Source organism: Bufo gargarizans, chromosome 9 (genome assembly GCF_014858855.1).
Source record: "Bufo gargarizans isolate SCDJY-AF-19 chromosome 9, ASM1485885v1, whole genome shotgun sequence".
NCBI classification, from domain to species: Eukaryota; Metazoa; Chordata; class Amphibia; order Anura; family Bufonidae; genus Bufo; species Bufo gargarizans.
The window spans coordinates 64,751,860-64,775,037 of NC_058088.1; the positions used below are offsets into that span (position 1 = coordinate 64,751,860).

Here is a 23,178-nt window from a genome sequence, read left to right on the forward strand (position 1 = left end):
TGGGGATCGCAGACCCATTCGTTCCGCAAAAAGATAGAGCAAGTTCTAGCTTTTTGCGGTGCGGAAGCACGGAACGGAACCCCAGAAAGAACTCTGTAGTGCTTCATTCCGTTCTGCATCTCCAGATTGAAATGAATTCTGTGATGCGGAATGGCCACGGAACAGTGCATCACACGTTTGTGTGAACGAGCCCTTATCCACAGCAGTGTGTGCTATTGCACCCCCATTCACTTAAATGAAACCAAGCTGCAGTAAACATACGCAGCCCATGGACAGGCGTGGGGCTGTTTCACAAAGTGTTAATGTAATCCTGTAAAACCCTGTTCAAATTCTTTAAGACCTTTTAGAATCTTGCCATACTGTCAATTTTTAGACTCCACTACACACATTTATTAAAGGGGGTCTGTCAGCATTTTTGACCATGCTAAACTGTAAGCAGCACTAGGTATAAAGCTGAGCAGGGCAAACATACCTTTTGTGGAGCAGGAGTAGCATGAATGTGAAGTTTTATTTTGCCAGACTCTTTTGCAAGTGCCCATGAGGCAGGACTCACACAGCCCCCCACGAGTGACAGCTGTAGTGGTCTTCTGGTTGGATGCTACAACTGTCATTCAGAGCAGAGGGGAGGAGCTATGAAAAAGCTCAATGCATAAGGCAGTTCACAGTGAAGCCCCACCCATGACACTTGCAAGAGCAGAATTTAGCAAAATAAAACTTCATATTCACACTCTCTCTGATAATAAAAACTCCACAAAGGGTATGTTTTCCTTGCTCTCTCCAGCCCCTACCTAGTGCTGTCAACAGTTTTGCATGGTCAAAAGTACAGACAGACACTCTCTAACTAATAACTCATATGCTAAGAGACTCCTTCAACATACTAATCATCCAGAAATGATCTTCTTCAGACGACCTCTTTGATTCTTTTCTTACATATGCTGTAGTGGTCAATGGAAGTTTTTGCTTCTGTACAGCAGTATCCAGGATGTGTCACTGACTACTTATAACTGAGGAGAAATCCCATCCACTAGTTGCTGGAACCAAACAAAAGACAAGATGTTGCTGCTATGTACCGTATTTTTCGCCCTATAAGACGCACTGGCCCATAAGACGCACCTAGGTTTTTGAGGATGAAAATAAGAAAAAAAAATATTCTGAACCAAAAGGTGTGCTTTTGGTGGGTTTTGAACTAATGGTGATCTGTGGATGACACTGTTATGGGGGGGGGGGGGGGGGAGATCTGTGGGTGACACTGTTATGGGGGGGGATCTGTGGGTGACACTGTTATGGGGGGGGGAGATCTGTGGATGGCTCTTATTGGAGGTCTCTGGATGGTACTGTTATGAGGATCTGTGGATGACACATATATAGCATCTTATGCTATGTGTCATCCACAGATCCCCCCCCCCATAATAGTGTCCCTGCGGTGTGAATGACCCCTAATACAGGGGGTGGGGGGGTCGCATCTAGTTTTATAATGACAGCGGGGCCCGTGCAGTGACTGTATTCTACTACATGGGCCCCGCTCACTGTATATAATCTTATCTATAATTGTAGGCATTGTTAATATATAAAAGTTCAGGGTAATCAGCGCCTGTATACAGTACTTACAAGAGCTCGTAGCAGAGAGGAGGCAGGCCGGGAGGACGGGCGCTGGCACTATGAGTCACTATGTCATGCGCCCACGCCGCCTGCTTCATTCATAAAGTAGGCAGCGCAGGCGCGTGACCTAGTGACTCACGCTGCCAGCTCCCGTCCTCCCGGCCAGCCTCCTCTCTGCTACGAGCTCTTGTAAGTATACAGGCGCTGATTACCCTGAACTATATTAACAATGCCTACAAATATAGATAAGATTATATAGAGTGAGCGGGGCCCGTGTAGTAGAATACAGTCACTGCACGGGCCCCGTAGTCATTATAAAAGCAGATGCCGGCCCCCAGCCCCTCCTCCCTCTCAGCTGATACACCCGCCACGCGGCATTGCGGCGTATCATTGAAAATTCGGAAAAATGCAGCATTCGCCCTATAAGATGCACTGCTATTTTTCCCCCACTTTTGGGGGAAAAAAGTGCGTCTTATAGGGCGAAAAATACGGTATCTAAAAAAAATGCAAAAACATCCCATATAACACAATGCGGCTGGCATTTTATGGAGAGTCAGACAAAGGAGAATAGTTGAGAGACAAATGAAGGTTGGTTTTTACTCATTTAAAAAAACTGACAAAATTAGCAAAATATGAAATAAGCATTTTTATTGCAACTAACATCAATATAAAATAGCTTGCAAGAAGATGATGGGTTTCAACTCAAGCATTACAAAATTGTAAATTTACATTCAATGGATGCAGCATATAATATAAAAACAGGCCATTCTTAATTTGAGATCTTCATAAGCCTTATAAAAAAATATTAGCAGTCATCTTTCCTTTTCAAAGGATGTTCACACAGTAACAACCATGCAGTTTACTTAATGTAAAAATGATATGAAATTTAAAGGGGTATTCCCATCACATACAATGGGGGAATATCGCTAGGATCATTGTTTGATAGGTGCGGGTCCCACCTCTGGGACCGGCACCTACAAGGAGAACGGAGCAGGGAGAGCTGTGGCTGGAGGACCGCGGGTTTCCCGGGGTCTGTCCACCACTAAGCGCTGCTCCCATACAAGTGAATGGGAGCATACCGCGCTCGGCTAACCCGAATGCAGCTGACCCATTTTCCTGAATGCATCTGTTCTGGCTGCACAATGGCACTCCTACAAAGGAGATGTAGTGCTAAAGTGGAGCTGTGGCCTCATCGATCCCAGGATTGGTGGCGGTCGTGGCAGTAGGACCCTCATCAATCAGAAACAATGCAATGCTTAAATGATCAGACCAGAGTCTGAAACTAGATTTTTAACCTTCTATAAAAGTGTTTTTGGGACATTCACTATGCAGGGTCATCTTTAGAAGCATTACTGACCCTTTTCATGCTCATTCATTGATGAAGATTTAAGAAATACAGATGTAGCAAACCCTGCCTTGACAATTAACACAGTTGCAGAACTTTAAACCTACCTTTTCCAATAGCTTTTGTTAAGTGTTAGTTTACATTATGCTTCAACTGTGTATTTAACACTTTAAGTGTCAAATTAACATTTGCCATATCTGTATGTCCTTGTATGTGGCCGCTATGTTTATCTAGTGTCCCTCGTATTTTTACTATCTACAGATCATTAGTGTCTTCATATAAATATTGGTTCATGCGACAGGATCATTGCTTCCATAAGGGTGCGTCAGTGATCCCACCTTTGCTATTTGATGGGAACAGAGCCGATTATATCTTTATTTCACAGTTGCATCAAGAACCACCAAAAACAAAGACTTGCCAATTTCCTTGGCAAAACTATAAAGGTGGATTTACACGGCACGAATATCGGGCAGATTATTGGGAACGAACGATCTGCCTGAGTAAATATGTTGCCGATCACCCAATGAATGAGATAAATGCTTGCTCATTGGGTGATCCTGTCGTTTGTGCAGGCACCTCAATCATTGCTTCTGGGCAGCAGATTGTGTGGTCTAAACAGTTATCTTCTTACCCAGAAACAGTGCAGCTGTATGAGGACGGGCGATCGAAATAGTGATCCCTCGTGCTCTGTCTGTGACGGAGATCACTGCATATAAATGAACGAGCAGCTGCCTGTCAGAAAGGAAAGCTTTCTTCTCGACAATCAGCTGTACATTGCATCATGTAAACCCGCCATAAGCCATCTATGTTGTCAAAGTAATACTTCTTAACAGCATATTCTACTCTGTAGCCAATGACTTAAGGTGGGTTTAAACATGCCGACCAGAAAGCCAATTGACCGGACAGTTGGCTGCTTGTTCAGTGGGGGTGAAGTGCTGAATTTACATGCACTGATCTCCTTTACAGGATGAGGGATGGCTATTGCGATCACTTGTCCTCATACATAATCATTGTTTCTGGGCAGCAGATGCTGTTTAGACCGCACGATCTGCTGCCCAGAAACGATGATTGATGTGCCTGCACGAAAGACAGGGTGACCCGATGAACGAGCGTTTTGCTCGTTATCGAGTGATCATCAGCACATTTAGACGGGCAGGAGGGTTCGTTCCCAATAATCTGCCCGACAGTTGGGCAGTTTAAATACACCTTAAAATGCAGCTAATAGATTACAGTCAGGGAGGTCACACGATTGATCAGGACAGGAGCCAAATGTGGCTTGCTGGCCTTTCTTATATGGCTCAAGACTACCCAACCACATAACAAACAGGATTCCTCAATTCAGTCCTGAATTCCTGGCTCCATTCATCCATGTAACACTGCTATCCTTTCCAACCCAGCTTCTCTGATAATATCTAGCTGCAGAGATTGACACAAGAAGAGCTTGGTGCATTCAGGTCGGTATAGATTTGCTGTTTGCGTGTGCCCAAACTGTAACCCAAAACCCACTTTTTTATCGCAAAGTGCCAACATGGCAATTTAACCTGAATACTACAGTCCAATATAATATATCTTACATCTAAATAAATAATTACAAGCGAGGATAACCGCGCTGCCGTCTAATTAGGGGATCAACCCACACAGTTCAAATGTATGTGTGGGTTCACTTGCTGCAGGGTTCCAATAAGGGTAAATTGCCAAAAAACCCAATGTGTAGGAAAAACCTTATATAAATGTGTAAACATCGCTTCCCCGCGGACGAGCTACCGGCAGGAGCTACGCGCGTGCCACGAGGTGAGCAGAAGACATTATTGTGAGAGACATCAATAGGAGAATCGCAACAGGTAGCAAACGAGTCCAGCTACAGCAACAGACGCGCCTCTCAGTGCGCATACTAGTAAGTGGCTGCTGGATATTTTCATATGCACGCTATATCTGATTGTATGGGATTCATTACTTCCAAGGAATACTGATATACCTAACCTTTTTGATACTGCAAATACTGATTTATTGTATAATTTTGTATTACCGCACCATTTCATAAGTTATCTAACCAGTCAGGGTGGGTCCCTTTATACATTTATATCTTACATCTACTTTAGCTATAATAGCCTGCCTACATTCAGTGCGCTGCCTGTGCCGTTCATAGCGCACCCTGCTCTGATAAATGGCAGGAAAACTCTAAGGCATATTGGTACAACTTTTTCCAGGGTGTAGGTGCCCACACAGAGGGCTCTGAGTGCCCCCTCTTGCACCCGTGCCATAGGTTCGCCACCACTGACAGAGTATAGAGAAGTGTAGGGCCATGGAACTCGATGTGAGACTGTCACATTTGTACAGGCCAGTATTCTGTGGGTTCTACTAAGAGATTGGAAATATTTTAGATAATGCTAAGTGACTAACCTTTATCATAGGCACATCAATAGGGAATAATTGCAAGGGACTATACTATGAAAGTATTATGGGCCCTGGTGTAGGGAACAATTCAGCTGACTACCTGAAAACATAAGGTCATTATAAATGAGGGTTGGTTTGGGAGGGGCAGGTACTTAGTGATGGGTCATCACTGCAGCATATGCATCTATGCTTCCTTATCCGATGACCTGAATGGCAGCTAGCCAACTCCTCCTATATATAGCAACATAAATGCCAAGTTATAAAATCATTTGCTGTAATAAATAAAACACCCAGTGACACTATGTGTTAATCAATTTGACATACTATTGATTTTTTCATTTTTATTTTTTTTGGTATAAAAGGATTGACCTTCCAGATCTGGTATAGAACACACTTAGCCGCATGTAAACCAAATCTTACACTCTACAACAATAATCCAGTGTTATTTTGGTCAACTAAACAGAAAATGTACATACATTTCAATAGAAAATGCTTCGTTTAGACATCTAATCTGGCTATCAAATCTTACCATAATAAAAAAAAAATATATATACCCATGCAAAATGATCGGGTTAGAGAACAATTTAAATTAGTGAAACGTCAGCATGCCTTTGTATATAACGCTGCTTTGGAATCAAACTTTGGATTAAATGCTTGGCTTTAATAAGAGTCATTCACGGCGGAGAACATTTGCAAATACTTAGACAGCACACAACGACATGCATAGACAAACGGTCACCAACTTCAGATGAAATCTCTCTTGTGATTATCTGCTGATGATGGCAGACCGAGGCAGCAGTGACAAAAACACAACAAAAAGAACATGTAAATGTCCCCATTTGGGCTTGTTAAGTTGCCAGCAGTTTTGACCTTTTGATGAAATTTCCATCATTAACCTATTTACTTTTCACCTGACTGCCATATGTAGGGCATTCCTGAAAAAATGTACAGCAATAGAAAAGTACGACGTAGAAATCAATACCATATTACGCAGTAGTTTTTACGAAGACAATGAGGTCATCCTTAACGTGTAACTGATATATCCTTAGACTTTTGACATTTCATGAGTTTTGATAAGCGGGGGTCCAGGTGCCGAGACCTTCACCAATCGATGAAACAAAGGGGCAGAAGTGCTCTGCATGCCTCTTTTATTGTAATCAGCTTTGTTCTCTTTACAGAGCCGAACATTTAGTGGACGGATCCATAGAAAGCTTTTTGTACAGAGTCCACTCGGCTCTTCGAAGAAAAAAAAGCTAATCACAGTCCAAGGGCCACCAATTTCAGCTAAGCTTTTCTGCCTCTTCATTTCAGCAATCGGACCACCACAGATCAAAACTTCTGACATGTCACGGAGACAAAGTTTAGTGAAATTACAGGAACCCTTCCCAAGGTTATGACCAGAGATTTCTACTGAACTGATGCCTCCCAGAATCAAAAGTTGTTAGGGATACTTTTGATAGAAACCCGTACAACAGAACAAGTTCCTTTCAGGAAATCAGCTGATACTGTAGGCACCATGCTCTTGTTCAAGTTTTGCTTGTTCAAGCGAAGGAAGTGCATCATATAACCCTTTGTAACACAATTTCACAAACCGGGAAGTTGATGAGTGGACACAATTCACTTTTTGAGGGATCTACAGGGTGTCCTAATGTAAGCTTGCTGACAGGAGTTGAGTACAAAGTAAAATTCTAGAAGAACCGCATAGCGCCAAGATTGATAAAGGCACTGAGGGTAGAAAATATGCCTTCAAATGTGCAATGGTATAAATACATTTCTGGTCAACCTCCATCTAAGCATGTCTTTGCTAAAAGAAATGCCAAAAACATTACCAACATGTTGGCAATATTTTCCCTGGAGATGGCCATCTTCTATGACATTTTTGTGCCGTCCGAATTTATCAGTTTTCATTTCTGAGTTTTTGCCTAGAAAATAAGTTTCAGTAAGGCGGTGTCCAACATCTGTGCTGCATCTAAATTTTGTTTTTCAGTTTTGTCAAGAACAGGAAAATGTAATCAATGCAATAGGAGAACTATCACGCGATTGGCACCAATGGCCCCCAGTTTGTCGCGTTCCGGCATGGTGTCTGATGGTTTACCGAAAGAAACTGTGCTGCGTGCAGTGCTACTTCTTCCATTTATTGTGATGGAGCCTCCAATGCAGATGTGAACACAGCCTAAGTGGACCACAATCAGCCAACCTGTCATCATAAAGCTTTCAATTACAAGCTTACTGGGTGGATCTAAATAACTGTAAATGTCCCTGTCTCTGAAGACTTTAGACTGTGCATCTTAGCATCCAAGCTAATTAAATATGGCTTTTCATTTACTGGATGGATCCTTTAGATTTATTCATGTATTACAAAAAAAACAGGTCACAAAGGTGTTTCTCAGAAATGCTAGAATAAATTACCATTGCGGAGTCCTGGTATTAAGAGCTGATATACTATTCAGGTAAAATTAGCATTGAGGTTCCAAACTAAGTCTATTTATGCACAAGTGGCTGGATCAAAGCTTTGGATAAGTGGCAAATTTAAAATGGGGTGTGTAGGTGGGGCACTTCTGCAGAATCGTTAACTCTCTTCCAGGGACTGAGAGGAGGCCATTCATAGACAATTATAGCCGTCACCAAAAAGGCTTAGGGTATCGGTACAATGGGTTGCCTATATTAAACTAGTGGACTTGGGTAAACCCATGCTTTAAACCACAAAGTGATGGCATATTGATAGGCATTTCCATCACTGGCAGTGGGAAAACCATGACAATGAAGGGGTCTCAGCACTAGCTAAGTGCTACATCCCCATCAACGGTAATATATTATGTATTGATCTGCAGCATGACCCCAGTCAACTGAATGGAATGGCGTTCCCAGGAATTCAAATCAATTTGTGTGATGGGAGTAGCCCTTTACCTTTACGGCGGCTGCATACGGCGCAGATTTGTGTGCAGAAAATATGTATGAAATATGCATCAAAACTGCACAAAAAACACCATTTATTGCAGTTTTAGTGAGGATTTTCTGTTCTGATCTCATTCACTTTACTGGGACTGTTGCTGCAGTTTTTCCCGCACAGAAAAAAACACGTGTATAATCCGCACCATGTGCAGCCACCATTAAAGTAAAAAAATCTGTGGCGATACACAAGCTGTACACCTGGGGGAGGGACACTGCCTGTTCAGGCGCGATAGGAAGTTGTGCCCGTGTCCCAATCTTGTTGAGGCTATCCTCCTAATGAGGGGTTCCTTCTAAGATTAGATCCGCCCTTTAAGGGGATGGCCAGAATTACAATAAGGGCCTTTCATTGTCAGACACCATGACCTCATCAGCACCATCTACAGCATCACACTCTGAATATTTCTACGCATGAGCTGAAGGGATCAGGCTTTGCCCGAACCTTTTAGGGCCTGAAATCATCTGGAAAACCACCACCCATGAAGCTGAGGATGAAGTCTTCTATTGGGAGCCCGACTCTTAGTAGTTATGTCACTCCATCATTGAAGGCCCCTGCACATGCCTATATCACTGTTTTTTGTTTTTCTTTTTAATCTAGACATAAAATATATTACAAAAAACATAATGGAGTACTAATACTGCATTGTACAAGATATTTGCAATCACTTTTACATCAGTTCATACACGTATCCACTTAAAAAAAAAAAAAAGGTCTCTTTCTCTTAAAAAACAAAAAGGTCCTTTCAAATACATTTACTTTACTTCACGGCCCATTGACACCTAGCATCTGAACAGGACGCATCGCCCCAGACCTGGGAAATTGTGACGTATAAAAAAGGGAAACCTAAAAATGAGTCCAAATGTAAAATCCATACTGAATAAAAAAATAAATAAAAAAAAACTGATTCCTGCATGTATATTACACATAGTATTAAAATCTGGAATGGTTTGGATGGGTAAAACATTACACTAAAATAAGTGTAAAGATACAGACCCCATGTAAACACAAGTATTGTGCGATTGGTAGTGAAAACACGTGGTGTAATAGAAGACTATATTTAATTCCGATATGCAGCCAATTGAGTCAAATAAATACTACTGTTTAGTACTGCTCTATTGTGACACTCTATATAAAAATATACCCTTTTTTTTTAATAAATAGTCTATATTTTTCTTCAAAACGGTCAGTAACGAACCGCGTCTCTTAACTCCGGTATAAACTGCAGCAAACCTCAGTGCATTGCAAAGAAACTGATTAGACCGCTGCTTTTGGTTACTGCAAAATTGTAAAAAGATGGAAATCTGGAACAAAAAACTAATTATGGAAGAAATATGATCTAAGACTTAAAGCAATATAGATACGTGTTAATATAACATAAAAAAATTATTAGAAAAAAACTATTGTAGAAAGCACATTCTGTTTGAGTTCCTTTCCAGCTACAACCATCATACCTCACTGTGGCTGCCTGTTTGTGTAGCCTTTAATATCATTAAAGGGGTTGACAGGTAATGCAGTTGTTGGGTATGTGCCTGTGAGTCTCAATGACCCTCCTGCATCCTATGTAGGGATGTCTGTATCTACACAGGGACCAGACTGTCAGTCCTGCATGGTACGGCCTCAGAGACACCTGATCATTCATTGTAGGTAAAGCCACATTACCAAACAACCCCCTTAACAAGTTAAAGGGGAAGTTTACTTTTGTCTGCATGGCTGAATGTAAACTAACTGCATGCCCACGGATAAGTCCCCTACAGGTACCATTCATTCCTGCATATGGAAGCAATAGGTTTGCACAACGTTACATTCCCCGATGCAAGTACAGATGGATGCACTGGAATCGGACGTATCCTGGATAGTGATTACTCGTGTAGCCGGAAGCCACCAGTAATGCTATACCTGCTAGGATTAAGCCCAAAACGGCAATATGAAATATAACAACCTTCCGTAACTAAACCTGCCAGTGTGTGGAGGAAAATGACGAAACCAATCAAAAAGACAACTCAAACTGATAAGTATTCCTGTGCAATAATATGCGGTTAGTCGGCTGTTATAAATGCATGTTCTCATGAATATAAAAATGCAGAACACATCTCCTCAAGGGATGTGCAAGGTTTTGCATAAAGGCGACGTTATTGTGTACAGCACATGCACCAAGAGGGTTAGGCAGGTAGTTCATCCAGACGCTTTGTCTGAACATCCACAAGTCTTCAAGGCCAAAGTAGAAGAATCGGAAAATGGAGTCCTCTCGCATCTTCTGGTGGTCTTGTGTTCTTGGCTGAAGGGAAGTCACGTTTTGATCTCGTGTGTAACATATAAAGATCACAAAGGAGAAGCACTCCTCGTCCTCAGTGGTATTGCTGGCCTTGCACAGTGTATTCATGTATATCACTGATATACGTCGAAAGACGACAGTAAAGGGTTCAGCTTGTACTCTTCAAATCTTATTCGAGAGAGGCACCCGTTCTCCACATTTTTGTAGGATATCAGCATAGGCAGCTGGAGCTGTAAATGCTGAAAAACACAAGTAGTAATAATTAGTATTTATGTCATGGTGTGCGATTTATACTTATTTATATGGAAAGGAACGGTAACGAGCTTGCAGAATGTTCTTCTGTTCTAAGAACCCATTAATAATGTTACCTTTCAGCAAAAGTGCTTGATTTGTGAATGCTTACTTTCCCAGAAAAGGGGTTTTCTGGCCATTTATGATTGGAGGTCCCCCCACCAGGATCGCTGTCTCTGATGATTAGAATAAAGGGGCAGCAATAGTCTACAAAGCTTCATTACTTATGCAGGAACAGTGACCTCTATATAGTCGACTGGGCCTGGTAATATGGCCTGCTCCCATTAACTTTTGAGTTTTTCCATCTCATAAATGAATGGCATATCAACCGTGATTGCCGCAGTCTCTTCCTAGGCCAGTGAGGTCACAGTCATTGGTCCCATAGCTTAGGCGCAGCTCAGTCCCTTTAATGTGAATGGGCTGAGCTGCAATTTCAAGCACAGCCTCTATACGATGGACAACGCTGTGCTTGGTAGGACGCAAGGAGGCCACGCTGACTGGTGGGGAACCAAACTGATGACCTACCCTGAGGATATCCTGATGACAACACTTTATGTGATGGGAAAACCCTTTTAAAGTATGGCACAGTACTTAGGGCATTGTGCAATAAATTGTAATAAGCACTCATCACGTCATTGCGTCTTTTCCAGAATAGATTTCAATAGGGAACTACAGCTATAATTATAACAGGGACACCGACACCGTGATGTCACAGCTCACCTAGATACTTTCTTAGATCATTAGCAAAGCATCAAATCACGCACTGCTAGTGACACGCTGTACCTGGCTACTATAACAGGGCAAGTCACAACGTTTGCATAATGGGAAGGAAATCTGACAATCTGTTTAGGAAGTAGGGTTGCATCAGGTATCGAAATATCCAAACTTTTTCAATACTTTGATGCCCGGTATGGTTCTAAACTGAGATGGTCAGTTTTCGATACTAAGCGGTGCTATCGCTCAACTTAGTGGTAGTTCCGATTGGAGAACATGACATGTTCTCTTCAACGGGCACATGTGGAGAAGGATGGAGAGCGCCTCTCCTTTCCTACCATGATGCAGCCAACCACTGCCATCGCTGATGAAAACGTGGAGCCTGCCGGGGGAGAGGGGGGGGGGTGTCAGGGAGAGGGAAGAATAATTGCCACGTGGGAGCAGAAAATTCTGCTCCGTGCTAAATCTTATGAGGTGTCTCCTGAGAGGCAATGCTGCAAGTTATCAGGCCGAAGCAAGATCAGCATTGAGCCCTGTGTCTTCTGCTCACACCCAGCCTGTTTTAAGAGCGAGTTGCTAAGACATAATATACAGTGGATATAAAAAGTCTACACACCCCTGTTAAAATGTCAGGTTTCAGTGATGTAAAAAAACGAGACAAAGATAAATCATTTCAGAACTTTTTCTACCTTTAATGTGACCTATAAACTGTACAACTCAATTGAAAAACAAACTGAAATCTTTTAGGTAGAGGGAAGAAAAAATATAAAAAAAAAAATTATATGTTGCATAAGTGTGCACACCCGTAGGCCTTTATGACCGCAAACCGCGGATCCGCAAAAAACTGAAGCCACCCGTGTTGCCTTCCACAATTTGCAGAACGGAACCAGTAAAGTAAATGCCTATTCTTGTCCGCAAAGAGCGGACAGGAATAGGACATGTTATATTTTTTTAACGGGGCCGCGGAACGGAGCCACGGATGCGGACAGCACACAGAGTGCTGTTTGTATCTTTTGCGGCCCCATTGAAGTGGCCCCGTTTTGGCAGCTCGGATGAATCCGGACCCATTCATTTCTATGGGGTTGTGCACATGAGCAGTTATTTTCACGCATCAGTTGCGTGATGCGTGAAAATCGTAGCATGTTCTATATTGTGCGTTTTTCACATTGATAGAAGTGAATGGGGTTGCGTGAAAATCGCAAGCATCTGCAAGCAAGTGCGGATGCGGTGCGATTTTCACGCACGGTTGCTAGGAGACGATCGGGTTGGGGACCTGATCTTTATTATTTTCCCTTATAACATGGTTATAAGGGAAAATAATAGCATTCTGAATACAGAATGCATAGTACAATAGAGCTGGAGGGGTTAAAAAAAAATAATCAAAATGATTTAACTCACCTTAATCCACTTGTTCGGGCAGCCAGCATCTCTTTTTCTTTGAGGAATAGGACCTTTGATTACGTCACTACGCTCATCACATGGTCCGTCACATGATCCATCACCATGGTAAAAGATCATGTGATGAGCGCAGTGACGTCATCAAAGGTCCTATTCCTCACAGATGAAGACAGAACAGATGCCGGCTGCGCGAACAAGTGGATTAAGGCGAGTTAAATTTAAATTTATTTTAATCCTTCCAGCTCTATTGTACTATGCATTCTGTTTTCAGAATGCTATTATTTTCCATTTTTTACAGCACAGAAACCTGACATTTTAACTTGTATATGACAAGTTTATTGTTGCGTCACATCCATGTCAAGATTTTGGTGTCTGCTTATTGTTCTTTCCCAGTTGTAAATTAGAGTCAGGATTTGATAACAGCTGCAGAATCCGTGATCAGTGACTCTGAGGATGTTTACCATCAACCAATAAAGGGTTTGTGGCTTGGGGTAACTCCTAGAGAGCGTCCATCTTCTTCCTACAATCACATACTGTACACCACCAGGTTAAGCTGCCCCTGCAGATGATCCCCAAACCCTACTAAGTCCGGCTACAGCTTCCCTACTTCTGAGTCCCCATCCTCGTTACCCAATATACAAGGGATGTGGGGAAGTGATGTATCCCATAGTGCCAAAAGCATGAGACTGGTATCAGCCGCTCCTCTTAGAATGCTCCAGTACGGATACACCCTCCAGAGACATTACATCCTATGTGACTGATATCGGCCGCTCCTCTTATAACGCTCCAGTACAGATATAACCCTCCAGAGACATTTATATCATATGTGAAAGGATATCAGCCACTCCTTTTATAATGCTCTAGTGCTGATATGACCTCCAGACAGACTGTTGCAAACTTGTCATTATGTGAGATAAATGATCGGGTCACTTATTATTAGACCTCATGCACACAACCGTGTGTATTTTGCTGTCCGCAAATAACGGATGCGCAAAAAATACAGATGACGTACACGTGCATTCCATATTTTGTGGAAGGGAGCAGCTGGCCCCTAATAGAACAGTCCTAGCCTTGTCCGTAATGCGGACAATAATAGGACATGTTCTATTTTTTTGCAGAACAAAAATACGGACATACGGAAACACAATGCACACGGAGCACCTTCCATTTGTTTTTTTGCAGACCCATTGAAATTAATGGTTCCGTATATTGTCTGCAAAAAAAAACTGGAACGAACTTAGAAAGAAAATATGTTTGTGTGCATGAGCCCTTAATGTGAGGCACCTGGTGTTATTACTGTAGTACCTCCATGTGCCTCGCATGAATAGTAAGTGACCCCCATCACATTTTACATTTCAACAATGAAAGGACTTTATACTTTTTTTTGGCAATGTGTTGATTTGGTATTAAGTATCGTGATACTTTACTTGGTATCGAAGTTCAATTTCTGGTACTGTGACAACCCTGTTAGGAAGCCATAGCTGGTCTGTGGTTTAAAGATGATTTCCAGATAAATCATATACATCTTAAGGCCTTAATACACCTGAAGATGATTGTGCAAATCATTGCCAACATGTGTTTGACGCGATGATCTGGCAATACTGCCGCTGATTACCCGATGAACGAGCAAACGTTAGTTCATCAGGTAATTGGAGTCTTTTATTAGGCTTAAAAATCCTCGTTTGTCGGAGGCAGATCTTGCTGTGTAATCTCGATCTGCTAACGGCAAACAATGCTTCAGTATGGGGACGAGCGATGGCATTACCGATTGCTTGTCCCCATACTGAGGAGGAGACTATATGTAATTGCAGCGGTCTCCTCCGCTAGCGAGCAGGCGATTGCCGGGAAGGAACGCTTCCTTCCTGACAATCGCCTGCTTCATCTGCAGGTGTACTAGGGCCCTTAGACTACACTATACCCAATTTAATCACAATTGTGCTGGGCGTACACAGTTTGGAGGATAGTCCATCTGCAGCTTCGGAGCCAGTCTTGCTTGCCATAAAAATGAATACAGTCTGGTCCTGTAGCCATGTGTTACTGTCATCCATCTGTCCTGCTTCTTTCTGACCTACCATGTGCTATCTTTGTGGGCTGCAGTTTTATGTGTGATGGAGTTTAGTTTGCCTATACATTTTATGTTTTTTTTAATGAAAAAATAGTTTTAATCTAACTGACCCTTCAAAAACAAAAATCCACCATGCATAGCATAGGTCATTAGTATCTGATCAGCAGGGATGGGGGATGAGGGGGGCAACACCCGATGCCTTCTCAAACAGCTGATTGGCAGGGGTGCTGGGTGTTTGACCTCCATTGATCAGATACTGATGACCTATCCAGAGTTCATTTTATGTGGCACCCAAAGTAAAAACTGTGATTTTACTGCACCGTCTGAATATACCCTAAGGCCCCTTTCACACGGGCGAGATTTCCGCGCTGGTGCAATGTGTGAGGTGAACACATTGCACCCGCACTGAATCCGGACCCATTCATTTCTATGGGTCTGTGCACATGAGCAGTGATTTTCACGCATCAATCGTAGCATGTTCTATATTGTGCGTTTTTCACGTTGATAGAAGTAAATAGGGCTGCGTGAAAATCGCAAGCATCTGCAAGCAAGTGCGGATGCGGTGCGATTTTCACGCATGGTTGCTAGGAGACGATCGGGTTGGGGACCCGATCTTTATTATTTTCCCTTATAACATGGTTATAAGGGAAAATAATAGCATTCTGAATACAGAATGCATAGTACAATAGAGCTGGAGGGGTTAAAAAAAAAAAAAATCAAAATTATTTAACTCACCTTAATCCACTTGTTCGGGCAGCCGGCATCTTTTTCTTTGAGGAATAGGACCTTTGATGACGTCACTACGCTCATCACATGGTCCGTCACATGATCCATCACCATGGTAAAAGATCATGTGATGGACCATTTGATGAGCGCAGTGACGTCATCAAAAGGTCCTATTCCTCACAGATGAAGACAAAACAGATGCCGGCTGCGCGAACAAGTGGATTAAGGCGAGTTAAATTAATATTTATTTATTTTTTAACCCTTCCAGCTCTATTGTACTATGCATTCTGTTTTCGGAATGCTATTATTTTCCCTTATAACCATGTTGTAAGGTGAAATAATACAATCTACACAACCTTGAACCCAAACCTGAACTTCTGTGAAGAAGTTCGGGTCTCGGTACCACATTCAGTTTTTTATCACGCGCGTTAAAAACTGAACAGAACGCAAATCGCAGTCAAAACTAACTGCAATTGGGTACCTACTCGCGCGGGTTTGCCACAATGCACCCGCAACGCTTCCAGACCTTATCCGGACACGATCGTCTGCAAGGGGCCTAACAGATGTTTGTGCTGTTTAGTGAGACTCTGAGTTCCTCCGTCCTATCACTGATGTCACTTTGCCTCAGTGCCACCTTCAGTCCTCCACTCTGATAACTTCAGCTCATCGGAGCCAATACATTCTAATACTGTACACAAAGTTTTATGTAAATAGACTTCGGATGTTTCATCCGTAGTCAATTCGCTCATCCCTACACGTATGCTAATTAGCTGCAGATTTTTGCGCAGTAACTCTGCAGCGTTGTACAATACCAGCGAATTCTCATTTTACACGTGGCAGAAAATGTCAGCAGCAACTGACCTGTGGTACGGATTTTAAATCTGCACCAGCGCAGCTTATAATGTGGATTTCACCCTTTCCAATGCAAAGAATGACATCTACGTCTAATCAGCAACAAGATCAGTGATAAAATTATGTTTTTTTTTTTTTTCTGCTGCAGCAAATCAGGCACATGTGAACCCAGCCTCACGGTGTTGTTTTGCTGTAGAGCAGGAGAAGTTGAGCGGATTGATATATATTTTTGAGAAAGGATTCCGTAAAACCTGTAATTTATACATTTGCTTTTTCCGCTTTCTGTGAACAGCTATTGGTACAGGAGGGAGGGGCTATCGGTGACTGATAACATTTTGTGTATAAGAGTGCGTACAGAGTGAGCTGTCAGTCACTGGTAATCCCTCCCTCCTGTACCAGTAGCTGTTCACAAGAGGTGGAAAAAGCAGCAAAGATATAAATGCATATATGACCGGTCTTACTGAATCTCTCAACCCCCATCCAAAAAATATATAAAAAAATTATATATATCAAACCACTCAGCTTCTTCTGCTGCATGGAAGTCAATTATAGGGGAGACTAGTAAGGGTTTCCCTGCATAAATCAAACCTTGGCTGGAAAAATGTAGTGCAACCTCTGCCTATGGGGTATTCTAATACTGCCAGAACATGGATCCTGTATATAGCCTGTCTATTCCTGTATTTTGGGAAAAGACAAAGGCCATAGATCCCAACACCAAACTTCCAAGCCTTCCTTCTCCTCCCATTGCAGGACGTCATAACAGGTACCATTATTCTGATGAGGACCCTAGGGGGGTAATTAGGAAATATTTAAATTGCAGGACAGCCTTTCACTAGCACCAGACTCACCACACAAGAACGATTCAGGTAAAAAATGAAAACAAATGCTTGTAATGCAACTCCCTAAAATAATCGGTAAAATCGATATACCTCATGGTTATCCGAGCACCTGGACATGAAGAGCAATAAACAGTGGAAATTAGAACAGGAGAGAACGCCAACGTTATTGATGTCTGCCACTGTCAGAAAGCGGTACTACATCTCTGCTTAGTAATACAATCACAGATAAGCCATATGCCACGCGTGGAATTATTGCTTTCTTTAGCTTTTTCTACGACAGAATTAGTCGGCTTTAGGTTTACTTGCATAATTGGGAGTTTCCAAGCAACAAAATAGTTTTTTCTTTTTTATCCAGGATGTTTCTAGCTATTGAAGGGAGCACTTCTGGTCCAGGTGGAAATCACAAGATGCTTGCATCTGGACATTTTTTATATATATATATATTTTTTTTTTTAACATGGCCAAGACTTTGTTTTCACAGCATAAGCTGGAATCATAAATGGAGTTATTATTTTTTTAGCCAAAAAGTGGAAATATGAAGGAAGGAAACCCGAGCTTAAACTTTGAATGCGGCGGATTTGGCTGTTGCTTTAGCCTAAATTAATGGGGCCAATCTGCATAGGAACCCCTGCAGTGGTTTCTGGCTGCGTCTGTTTGGAAACCGTGCCAAGAAAGGACATATCTTTTGCTGGTGTGGCCTGGAAAAATGACGTGGAGTAAATGGAAGCATGGTCTCCAATTGAAAACAATGGGAGGCAGTTACCACATGGTTGTTGGGTGCTGAAATCCATGTAAAAAAAATGGTGTGAATGAGCCCTTATATGTTATCTATATCTATATCTCCTTCCTGCTAGATCCACTTTGGCTTAAAATAAAAACATACATAAAGATTGCAGCAAAAACTGTGCATGTGATTCCAGGTTAAGGGTATGGCCACACGAGGCACATGAGCTGCAGATTTTCCGAGGTGGAATTACCTATGGCAGGGATGTCCAACCTGCGGCTGTCCTGCTGTTGTAAAACTACAACTCCCACCATGCCCTACTGTAGGCTAATAGCTGTAGGCTGTGTGAGCATGCTGAGAGTTGTAGTTTTGCAACAGCTGGAGAGCCTCAGGTTGGCCATCCCTGGCCTATGGGCAAATCCTTAGTGAATGAAAGTAGCAGTTAGACCACCTGCACACGAACGTGTGCGACCCTTGGCCGTGCTGCGGCCCGTATTATCATGAACACCGTCTGTGGGGCATCCGCAGCGGACCGCGGACCCATTCACTTTAATGGGTCCGCGATCCGGCCATTCTGCAAAAAGATACTACATTTTCTATCCTTTTGCGGAACTGAAGTACGGGACGAAACCCCACGACAGCATTCCGTAGTGCTTCCGTAGGGTTCCGTTTCGCATCTCCAGATTTGCAGGCCCATTGAAGTGAACAGGTCCGCATCTGTGTTGCGGAATGCACATGGAACGGTGCCCGTGTATTGAAGATGCGCAATACAGCAACGGGACACCTACGGTCGTGTGCACGAGGCCTTAGATGGATAAGAGCTAAAAAAAAAAAAAAACATCCACAAGCAGCATAAAATGTAATCAATCTAACAAAATCTTCTCCATTTGGTGCGGATTTTGCTGCTGCAGCGTTCTGGTAGATACACTGCAAATTTCCCCCCGTGGTAAACCAGAAGCAGACCCGCCACGTATGGTCATACTATAAGGGTATGAACCATGTGGGGTGTAATTGCCGCAGATTTTACCCTATGGGCAAAGAGTGAAATCTGCAGCACAAACTGACATGCTATTGAAATGTAAACCATGGGTCAATTTGTGCTGTGGATTTTTCCGCAGTTTGTGGATAATAGTTCTTAAAATGTCATCCATATTACTAGTACAGTAGTGGTGACGATCTGCAGCGTTCACTCCCCGTGTGGACATACTCTAAGGGTCCATTCACACGTCTGTTTTTTCTTTCCTGATCTGTTCCGTTTTTTGCGGAACAGATCAGGACCAGAACTGGACCCATTCATTTTCAATGGGTCCTGGAAAAAATCGGACAGCACAATGTGTGCTGTCCGTTTCCGTTGTTCCGTTCCGCATGTCCGTTTAAATATAAAACATGTCCTATTCTTTTTCGCAAAATTCGGATCCTGGTACAATACAAAGTCAATGGATCCGCAAAAAACGGAAGACATTCGGATGTCATTCCGTATGTCTTCCGTTTTTTGCGGAATCCGTTCCTGGAAACACATAGCAAATTTTTTTTTTTTTCAATTCTTTTTCAAAGAAATCCAAACAACTTTATTTGATTATTGAATGTATACATGTTTCCGTTTTTTGCGGATCCGCAAAAAACGGATGACATACGGAAACATTTTCAGGAACAACGGATCCGCAAAAAACGGACCGAAATTCGGATTATAGAAAAATACTGACGTGTGAATGTAGCCTAAAAGTGAAACACGACCTCCAATTATGCCGACAAACAAAACCTGACACTTATTCATCAGCGCAGTGATTCGGGTGCTGTACCACAATCCCAAAATTAAGCGTCAATCTGAAGCGGATTAGAGTTGATTGGTTTCATTATATCATTTGGATTATGATGCTGTACCTCTTATAATACATTAGACTCATCTGAGAACGTTCTCATAAGTAGAGGTCTTACAGTCGATCGGGCAGACTCTGAACCAATTGTTTTGGTGCACACCTTCCTCTAAAACAGTGATACAAACGACACATGAATGAAGAGTGAACATGCATAACGACTATAAATTATGACGTGTGAATGGCTTTGTGGATTTCATTAGACAGATGCACTATAAATTAGAGCTTCTCAAAGAAAGGAGAAAGCCAGACAAATGTATCTTCTGATATGCCATAGATACATGCGAGAAGATAATACTGGTCTGTGGACTACCTGCGATTTCCCAAATGAAAGGGCTTGAAGGGCATCTGTCAGCAGTTTTGTACCTATGAAACTGGCTGACCTGTTGCATGTGTGCTTGGCGGCTGAAGGCATCTGTGTTGGTCCCATGGTCATATGTGCCATATGCGAGAAAAATTATGTTTTAATATAAATGAGCCTTTAGGAGAACGAGGGTGTTGCCATTACATCTAGACAGGACAGGACAGGACCAGGCAGTGAAAACGTCATCACACCTAGTCCTGTCAATCAAAGTGGAGAAGGTGCAATAGTTGAAGAGCCTCTATATGTAACGGCAAAGCCCCCGTTGGTCCTAGAGGCTCATTTGCATATATGAAAAACTTCATTTTTCGCAGCAATGCGAGCACATATGAACATGGGGCCAACACAGATGCCTTCAGCTGCCAAGTGCACATGTAACAGGTCAGCCAGTGTCATAGGGACAAATCCGCTGACAGATGCCCTTTAACAATGGTCATACAGAGAACAAATTGTCCAATTGGGTAAAAAATAAATCTGTAGATTCTACCCATAAAAAAAAAAAAAAAAAAATGTCAGTTCAGTTTTTATCTAAAGCTGCGGCTGGTTGGAGAGGTCATGTGCAGAAGAAGTTGTGTCAGCAGTATTCGATCAGGGTTTGGGTGTTCTATGTAACCGCTTATTCTAGAATGAGTGGAGGTTCTAGATCACAGACTATCTTCTCACCTGTATCACAGGCTTAAGTTAAAACTAGCTGGCATAGATTTCAGCTTCGGGCGTCCGGACCTCCCCATAATGCACATTGCCAGCACCATTTTCAACCTTTCTCATAAAGACAAGAGTCTGTGTATACAAATCGTGTCTCATATCAGCTGAAAACAGATCACTCTACTGAACGCATGAGAAGAAGCCAATGCAGATTAGAATGGACAAGCAAGCACTGAATTCATTGAGGGGACTGACACTGGTTACCACAGAAGAGAGATAACTGATGCATAGCCGATGGATTCCCTAAATAGATATGCCCTCCAAAGAGCATTTCAGCTTGGTTCCCCTCTAGTGTTGTTCCCCACTTGTGTTTTAAGTTCGGCGTCTAAAGTTCAAGGTTCGGGTTATCGAAGTATCCCGTTATGGATTCTAAATTCCGTTATGGTCCGTGGTAGCGGAATCCATAACGGGATACTCTGATAACCCGAACCTGAACTTTAGACGTCGAACTTAAAACACAAGTTCGCTCAACACTTTTCCCCTCCAATACAGAGACCATGCTCAACTATCAGTAAGAAAATCACATAAAGGGGTATTTCCGGTTAGAAAAAGTTATCCCCCTACTGTTAGATTGGTGGGGTCCAACTTCTGTGACCCCCACGAATCAAGTGAAAAGGGGACTCCTGTTGAGCATATGGACCATTGCTCCAGTGAAAGTCTATTGGACTGCCTGCACTCGTCTACCATCTCTGGTACTTCTATAGAGATGAACGGAGCAGTTGTGGGCATGCTCAACCAGCTCTCTATCCATGGGTCGCCCGTTCATGTAATCCGCGGGGGTCCAAGCCGTCGGACCCATACCGATCTAACGGCTATCCCCTAGTTAGTGAATAGGCTTAGTAATACGGATATTTATCTAAAACGTGGTGACTTTAAATGCAATATACATATTGAAATATTGAAATGTTGCACGTAAATGTGATAAGTAGGAAAAAGCAGTGTGCAAAGCAACTTCACCTTAATCACTCCAAGGGAAACTGTGAGTACTGGAGGTTTGAGAAAGCATGAAGATAGTGGAGGTCCCTGAGGAAGGCAAGTGTTTTGTTACCTGGTCCGAGGCAGAGACAGGACAGGGAGAGAAGCGGGATCAGCAAAAGGAAGACAAGATTGTGAGAGGTAAGAAAGTCAGTAAAATAACACACAGAAGGGAAAAGCAAGGAACACACATGAAGAGACTATATACACTATAGAGATTGTGGCTTAAAGGGACAGAATACCAGAATGGCTCAGCAACCACAGTGTTAGTCAAGCTGGCTGAAAGCACGTAGCAACAATCACAAGTCAAGGAGCCTGGTCTACTAAAATAAGCCCAGCTGCTTCTTTAGTCCATGACATAGGTAGGGGCAGCAGTAAGTACCCCCTCTAAGGCTACTTTCACACTCACATGACGGATCCACACCAAACGCATCTGCACAGATGATACAACCGTCTGCATCAGTTCAGAACGGATCCGTTTGTATTATCTTTAACATAGCCAAAACTGATCCGTCTTGAACACAATTGAAAGTCAATGGAGGACGGATCCGTTTTCTATTGTGCCAGACTGTGTCATAAAAAAAAGGGATCTGTCCACATCGACTTACATTGTGTGCCAGGACGGATCCATTTGGCTCAGTTTCATCAGACGGACACCAAAGCAAAGTTTTGGTGCCCGCCTCCAAAGCGGAATGGAGACTGAACGGAGCCAAACTGATCCATTCTGAGCGGATCCTTATCAATTCAGAATGCATTAGGGCAAAACTGATCCGCCTTTGGACCGCTTGTGGGAGTCCTGAACGGATCTCACAAACGGAAACCAAAAAGCCAGTGTGAAAGTAGCCTCATGTGCAGGGTATAGCTACAGTCACACGGCAAAAATAGTCCGTTTTTAAGACCCGTTTTTTGCTCTGGTGCCTTTCTAAGAAACGGTCGTTAAAAACAGTTCCCTTTCAATTGTATGGGGACCGTCAGTCATTGAAAATGGGTAAATTAGGACATGTCCTATTTTTTTTATGCCCGTTTTTCACAGGTTGTCAAAAACACTGCCATGTGAATAACCCCATTGACTACCATTGTTCTTAAAGGGAACC

General features: G+C 42.6%; 1 protein-coding gene across 5 annotated transcripts in view; it reads right to left on the reverse strand.

The window, feature by feature from the left end:
* Positions 1-2,230: 2,230 nt before the first annotated feature.
* The window catches only part of ATP11C (ATPase phospholipid transporting 11C), a 135,784-nt gene continuing 114,836 nt past the window's right edge, over positions 2,231-23,178 (reverse strand). For 4 of the 5 annotated variants that reach the window (XM_044306697.1, XM_044306699.1, XM_044306696.1 and 1 more), the window contains one exon: positions 2,231-10,799. In XM_044306697.1, the coding sequence (XP_044162632.1) occupies positions 10,674-10,799 (126 nt within the window). In that variant the 3' untranslated portion in view covers positions 2,231-10,673. Of the gene's footprint in view, positions 10,800-20,050; positions 20,153-23,178 lie in introns of all 5 variants that reach the window. The other variant, XM_044306698.1, reaches the window with a different exon arrangement.